Below are 7,945 nucleotides of genomic sequence, written 5' to 3' on the forward strand. Positions count from 1 at the left end.
GCCCCTAAACCTTGAGGATCCTAAAGCCAAAGTTCTCATAGGATCCTCGATCCCTGAACAAATCGAACATGATCTTATAAAGTTCCTCAAAGCTAGAAGGAAGATGTTTTCATGGAAGCGTGAGGAGATGACAGATATTGATAAAAGAAGGAAATTTGCATTGAAAAGAAACCAAGTTATATAAGAAGAAGTAGCAAAACTTCTCAAAACCGGGACGATCAAGGAGGTGAAATTCCCAATATGGCTAGCTAATGTGGTTGTGGTACAAAAGTCGAACGGTAAATGGAAAGTGTGTGTAGATTATACAGATCTTAACACGGCTTGTCCCAAGGATCTGTTCCCTCTACCACACATAGACTCCATGATAGACGCAACAGCGGGTCATGAATTACTAACATTCATGGATGCATCAGCATGATTCCAACAGATCCATATGAAACCCTCTGACCAAGAGGACACGACGTTTATAACTCCAAAAGGTATTTATTGTTATACCGCCATGCCATTTGGTCTTAAAAATGCAGGTGCAACATACCAAAGACTGGTCAACAAGATGTTCAAAGAGAAACTAGGGACACCATCGAAGTCTACATCTATGACATGGTGGTCAAGTCCAAAAACGCTGAGGATCACCTCAAGGATCTCGAACAAGCCTTCGACATCCTGGATCAATATAACATGAAGCTAAATCCCTCTAAATGCCACTTTGGGATGAGATCAGGTAAGTTCCTGGGATACATGGTAACCAAAAGAGGAATCGAAGCGAGCCAGGAACAAATCAAGGCCATACTTGATCTAAGATCACCATGCTTGACAAAAGATATTCAGAGACTAAGAGGAAGAGTGGCAGCCCTAAATAGGTTCATCTCAAGATCCTTAGAAAGATGCAAGCCTTTCGATGACATCTTGAAGAAGAACAAAAGATTTGAATGGAACTAGGAAAATGGACATGCTTTTCAAGAACTTAAAAAATATTTAAGTTCACTACCCCTATTGGCAAAACCATTAGATGATGGAACCACTCCTTCTCTAGCTCTCAGTATCCTCAAACACGGTGAGTGCAGTATTATCTAAGGATCTTAATGGCAACCAACATTTCATCTACTATGTAAGTAAAAGTTTCTTGGATCCTGAAACCAGGTACTCCCACCTTGAAAAACTTATACTTGCATTAGTAACTACTTCTACTAAATTAAGACATTATTTTGAAACACACCCTATAAATGTAAAACCTAACTATCTCATTAAGAATGTTATGAGAAAACCAAGAATGTCAGGAAGAATGGAAAAGCGGTACGTGGAGCTAAGCACATACGACATAAAGTATCATCCAAGATCTGTGATAAAATCTCAAGCATTGGCAGACATTGTGGCCAACGTTAGTGATGATCTAAGAGGAGAAGTTGAAATAGAAGCCAAAAAATTTCTAGAAGAAGAGAACATGGGAAGATGGACGCCATTTACAGATGGAGCATTAAACCAAAGAGGAACTGGCTTGGGGATCATACTAAAATCGCCACAGAGGGACATCCTACCCCATGCAATTAACTGTGAGTTCAATGCAACCAACAATGAAGCAGAATACGAGGCACTAATCATGGGATTACAGCTAGCCAAAGATTTTCAAATCAAGGATCTTCAGGTATTCGTGGATTCTTTATTATTAACTAACCATTTCAATGGATCCTATGTAGTAAAAGGAGAGAAGTTAGCGCTATACCTACAGATCCTCAAAAACCTAGCCTCAGAATTCGAAACATTTAGCCTAAAACAGGTTCCTAGAGAAGAAAATGTTGAAGCAAATGCTTTAGCAAATCTATAAATCTCTCTAAGAATACCACCAGAAACCAGGATCCCAATCACCCACTTGTTGATCCCAGAAATCGAGGATCTTGCCAAGTGACTGAAGAATCCCGACGACCATGTGGAAACTACTAAAGTTGCTACAATCGAAGATCCCATTTCAACACTTCCATATTAGGATCCTAAGATCAAGGATCCCTCTCCAACCTCGGGATCCTGAATCCAACCCATTATGGAATACCTTTAGAATGACATGATCCCTAAATATGAAAAAATGTGAAAGGGCATTCAGAACAAGGATCTCAAGGTTTGTTATAATCCAAGGTAAGATGTACAAAAAATATATGGCAGGTCCATACCTTAGATGTTTAGAAGATCATGAAGCTGCAGAAGTCCTAAGAGACATACATGGAGGAGACTACGACAACCACATTAGGGGCTGATCCTTATGCTCAAAAGTGTTGAGAACAGGTTACTACTAGCCAACCATGAAGAAAGATTCCTTCTTTCATGCCCATAAAGGAGATGCTTGTTAAAGACATAACAACATCATGCATCAACCAGCAGAACCTCTATATCCTATCATTTCCCCTTGTCCCTTGATGAAATGGGGAATGGATATAGTGGGTAAATTGCCAGTAGGTCCTGGAGGAAAAGTCTTCATGCTAGTGATGACTGACTACTTCTCAAAATGGATAGAAGCTGAAGTTTTCGTCTAGGTAAGAGATAAAGTTGTAGTTTCCTTCATTAAGTGTAATATTTTGACCAGGTTCGGAATCCTTTCCGAAATCATATGCGAAAATAAATCCCAATTCATAAGCAAAAGGACAAGAGACTTTTGCACAAGTTGGGGGATCAAGATGGTAATGTCCAATCTTGTCCACCGTCAAGCCAACGGTCAAGTAGAGTCCAAAAACAAAATCATAGTCAACAACTTGAAGAAAAGGCTGGATGAGAAGAAAGGAAGATGGGCAGAAGAACTTCCTTTCGTATTGTGGGCAGATAGGACCACTTCCAAGGTAGCTACGGGTCAAACCCCATACTCCTTAGTGTTTGGAATGGAAGAAATGATTCCCAGTAAAGTGGTGATCCCAATAGCAAGATACCTACTTCAAAACCAAGAGAAAAACGACAAGATCCTGTTCCAAGATCTCGATACTATAGATGAACTCAGGGATCTTGCCAAGATCCGCATCGTTGCTCATCAACAAAGAATCACCAAGGCGTACAAAAAAAATATAAGAGTTAGAAGGTTCCAAACAGGAGACTTGGTATTAAGTAAAACTTTCCAAAATACCAAGGATCCTAATGCAGGTAAACTGACACCAAAATGGGAAGGACCATATCTCATAGATGTCGAAGCAGGAAAGGGGGCATATCTGTTGGCTAAACTCGATGGAAATTTCCTACCAATATCTTGAAATGCTATACATCTTAAAGCTTATTTCATGTAAGTAAAGTCATTTTCCAACGCGCTTAAGGTACACATGCTATTTACCTTTACCCTCTATTATTATTACTATTTATTCTATTTAAATACCATTATTGACTTAAACATCAGAGGGGAATTAGCTAGGCTAATGTCCACCCCTAGCAAATGTTTGATGCACGTAGGGACTCAAGGATCCTGATCCACAAGGATCCTGGTGTTTAAAAGACCACTGGTATCAAAGAGTTCCATAATTGCAAACATCCTATGATTTACAATATGAAATTCCTAAGAATAAGATATTGATCATCTCTCCTACGAGTACGGTACTTAATCCCCTCTAAGGTTTAAAGAGTTAATTACCTCTTTCACATGAGTTAAGGTTTATACACGTCGCTTGGACGCACATTATCTAACTATGGGATGTGAATAAGGGGATCATTTCACGTTGTAGTGACTTGGCAACCCTCTTATTTTTGAACATAATTTAAGATCCTAAAGTTGAAACAGAAGGTTTATAACATTTTCATGTTATCTCAAGTTAGGATCCTCCCCAGATAATACACAAGCTTTATAGAATTTTCATGTTATCTCAAGTTGGGATCCTCCCCAGATAATACACAAGGTTTATAACATTTTCATGTTATCTCAAGTTGGGATTTCCCGTAGAAAACATACGAGGTCCATAACATTTTCATGTTGCGATCTTCCCCATAAAATAAATAAAATTTATAACATTTTTATGTTATCATATGATTTGGGATCCTCCCCAAAAATTGACTAAGTTTGAATTTTCCCAAGGTTTTTCAAGAGTTACGATACCAACATATTGCTTGTAAGAGGGATACTCCTCGTAAAAGATGTAAAATTTGTAGCATTATAAAGTTGCAAAAGTCCTTTCAATCATTTTCCAAGTTAGAGTCATTACCAATCAGCTCCTCAAAGTTCAAAACAATCAAGGATAGTCCTTGAAAGCTAAAGATCCTTCCATGAACAAACCCTAGGATCTTGTAAAGCGAAAAGAATTATAACTTTACGCTTCTCCTGTAAGTGAGTCCCAAAGGCTACAAATTCCAAAGATAATCAAGTTCTATCTATCCTTATTCTTACTAGTATTTCTTATCGAAGATTCATCCTAAATAGATCTCAACTATTTTGGGATCCTAAATGGGTTAGTAGTTGTTTTCATATTATTAGGATCATGAGAGTTCTTATAAACCGTAGACTACTTAGGATTCTGATTGTAAAAATCCTTGAAAATCCTACTACTATAATCACACAATAAAGCATGTAAAGAAATGTTAAAACAACCATAGCATTAAGGGGTTGCCCACCAACCCCACAAAAAAACGAGAAAAAGAAACAGTAATATTGTCTTACATCACCAAGAAAACCATAAACTAATTAAAACCAAATTTTAGCAAGCCTAAACTATTCATTGGTTATCATCTCCTGTGAACTTCTCTACCTTGTCCACCTTTGACGGTTGCCCTTCAGGATCTTGACTGGTATTCACAAGCTTACCAATTAACTTAGCCAAAGCTTCACGTCACCCAGTTAGATCCCAGGATCTTGCATTGGTGACATCCTCAGCTAACCTGATCTTCGATTCCCAAACAATTATGGCAGCACTAGATTTCACCTCCGTAATCACCTCCTCCATCTCAACAACATGATCTTCTTCTTTCTCGGCCTTTTCCTTTCTCAACATCTCGACCTCCTTGAGGAGATCTTTATTGGTTTCCTTCCACTCCTTCTCCCGCTCCTTCAGGATTTGCTCATCCTCCTCAGCCTAGATCCTTAGATCAACTACAGACTGGGAAACGTGAGCAGAAACCTGAAACAATTATGGCATCAGTAAAAACAAGTAGGAATCAGAAACTAATATCACACGAACACTTACGACTTGGGAAAAGGAAAGCAACTTTTTTAGTGCCTCCTCGACTTCGAGATTTTCCAGGTTCAGATCCGTGGCTTCTGAGGTTTTCCTCTTTCGAGAACCTAGTCTCTACAGTGAGGTCAATGTGAGATTTCTTAAGAGGAAGAGGATAGACATGTTTTTCCTTCTTGACTACAATCAGGCCGCTGGACATATCATCCTCGAGATTAGACAAACCAAATCGGGCATTGAAACGAGTGGCCTTAGATCCTACACATCGCACAAGATCCTTGTTATTTCAGGATCCTCAGTAGTCTAGGGTCCTTGCTAACTCTAAACTATTATATTCAAAATAAGATATGTTACCGGTAGCCATAGGTGCAGTGGTGGAGGAACCTTCTTGGAGACCAGAACAATCAAATTTGAAAGACTGGTTCAACTTATTGATCCAGAACAAAATCCTCTAAACAATAGGCATGGCCGGGATGAAGGAAATCTTAGTGACCGCAAAGAACTTGGAGATGATTCCAAAAAAAGCATACTTCAAACCCAGAGAAAAGGGGTATTCGGTAAAGCATACCCAAAAGGAGGAAACGGAATCGGGTTGATCCTTCGGGTTGAAGGGTTTGAAAACAGCATCATCGGGGAAAGCATCGGCCAATTTCAGCGATTCGATATCACCATCATCGAAAGAACATATCTCGTCTTACGATAGGATCTTTTGATCAATAAGATCATCCTCAGTAGGGGCGAGAATGTTCTAATGAGAGATGGTCATTTTCTTGCCCATGATCAGTAAAAAGAAAAGTAATAAGAAGAAGTGAGAAGAATATCTTCAAAGATGACTGATAAACCCATGGATGAAAGGTAAAAGACGCAGGGAAGAGTAGCTCTGATCGATTGCTCCTATTTATGTCGAGTCAGAAGAAAGGAAATAGTTGATTTGACCGTTCATGATGTTTTTTGAATGAATAAATTCTATCCGTTAGGATTTAAAATTTAAAATCCATTATCATTTTTGTTTCTTTTTTATTTTTATTTTTAAATTACCCTTTTAAATTTTGGTGAACTAACTCCAGATTATTTCTCAGGAATAATTTTGGGGCAATTGTTAGGGCTAGGATCTCGAAATTATATTCAAGATCCTCAAAAATATTTTTGGATCCTGACTATTATCATTTATTCTCCTAACGTTTATACTAGTAATATGTTTCGTTATTTTTCTCACATGTGTAGAAATAATCAGTTAAAGACTTATTCTCAACGAATAATCATTATGATCATGCAAAAGACCTAGAAGACCAACTCAAGTAACGTCTATAAGTTGATTTCGGAGGATCCCGAAATTGTCAGAGTTCTTGTTATTAGCTTTAGAGTATAAAAAACACTTGTATTTATCACATTACACACAACACCTAGTAGAACAACACTTGTACTTATATTCTTTACATTTCTCTATAATCGACCTTTTTCAATTAATAAAATTATTGAGGCAGGTGATCATTATCACCTCCCAAGGTTTTATGTCGGAGATCTTAACAAGAATCAAGAGCTTTCCTTGTAAACAACTTGTGTCACTTTGGTCTACGTGTTGCTTGGAAGTGTGCCCGATAAACGCTCGTTGCTCTGCCTCGAAAGTTGAACTATTTGTTTCTCGATGTTACGAATCGAGGCTTGCTGATTTCAAAGGACAACACCAGTTTCATCATGTTTTTTTCAGACACAGCTGCAAATCGAGCAAGCAATGCTTCAAAGTCATTCTCCTTTCCAATTGCTCCTTTTGATAAAAACTGCGACCTTGTTTCTTGTACTTCTCTTCTTTTACCTTTCTATAATCATCATACGAGAGCCACTCCATCTTCGGGATAGGTCGAGCTGGACCGAATTCGGTTCGTTCGGAATATTCTGGAAGGCCCAGAAAACAGCTTGCTTTGAGAGCAAGACGTCGCCCTAGGTTTTCTAGGGGCCGACCTATAAGGGTTTTTTGCTGCCTTTTAGGGTTTTGAAACCTATAAATATTGCTCTCTAGGAGCCGTAATCTCTGCTCAAAAATTCACAACTCTCTCTCTCTCTCTCTCTCTCTCTCTCTCTCTCTCTCTCTCTCTCTCTGTGTGTGTGTGTGTGTGTGTGTGTGTGTGTAATTTCTTCCTGGTTTCTGAGTATTCGCTTTGCATTTATCATTTTTCTATTGTTGTTGGAAAATCGATAAATTTGCATTAAATTCTGAGGTTTTACACTGTTTCTTACAGCTGATAAAAGCGAAATAAAAACCTTTAAGGATAAGAGTTAGATCCATGCAAGTTTCTACAAATCGATATCAACTACAAACATCGGTTTTACTTTATTGTTTCGCATTTAAATTCGTCTAATAACTGGACAGTCTGTTTCTACTTCTTTTTTATAATTAGATCTGATGGAAAAGGATCAACTTGATTTCTAGACGAAACTTGGTTACAATAATAACATAATTGGATTTATTATGTTGCGACATCTCAACGTTTAATAATCTATATTAATCTTTGGTTGTTTTGGTTGTTTGTGAAAACGTTTGGATATTTGGTCATACTTATTATTTGTCCGTTCGTTTGTTTATCTATTCTAAATAATTCGTGATTAATTCATAATGCTAATTATCGAATTGTTGAATATAAGTTAGAAATTCAACAACTTATAGCTTATAGTGATGTGTAAAACTTTTCCCTTGTGCGTAAACATTTAAGATATGACAAGAGATTTAATGATGTCTTAACTCTTAAGTGACATGATAACAGACCATTTTAATGTTAGATATCTTTCAATTTCCAGTTTCTGATTAGCTAAACTTTTGACTGTAT

The 7,945-nt window shown here is 37.7% G+C and overlaps 1 protein-coding gene across 1 annotated transcript; it reads left to right on the plus strand.

The window, feature by feature from the left end:
- The first annotated feature begins 1,270 nt into the window (after positions 1–1,270).
- Positions 1,271–1,822, plus strand: LOC145061976 (uncharacterized). The gene has a single exon (XM_079009573.1). It carries the CDS (start codon positions 1,271–1,273, stop codon positions 1,820–1,822), a length of 552 nt encoding a protein of 183 aa, XP_078865699.1.
- The last annotated feature ends 6,123 nt before the right edge of the window (positions 1,823–7,945 follow it).

This window comes from Lactuca serriola, chromosome 7 (assembly GCF_051521515.1).
Source record: "Lactuca serriola cultivar US96UC23 chromosome 7, Lser_US96UC23_V15, whole genome shotgun sequence".
In the NCBI taxonomy this organism is placed as follows: Eukaryota; Viridiplantae; Streptophyta; class Magnoliopsida; order Asterales; family Asteraceae; genus Lactuca; species Lactuca serriola.

Excerpts from the sequence above, each read along its gene's own strand:
- LOC145061976 (XM_079009573.1), top strand. The coding sequence starts at position 1,271 with ATGTCAGGAAGAATGGAAAAGCGGTACGTGGAGCTAAGCACATACGAC.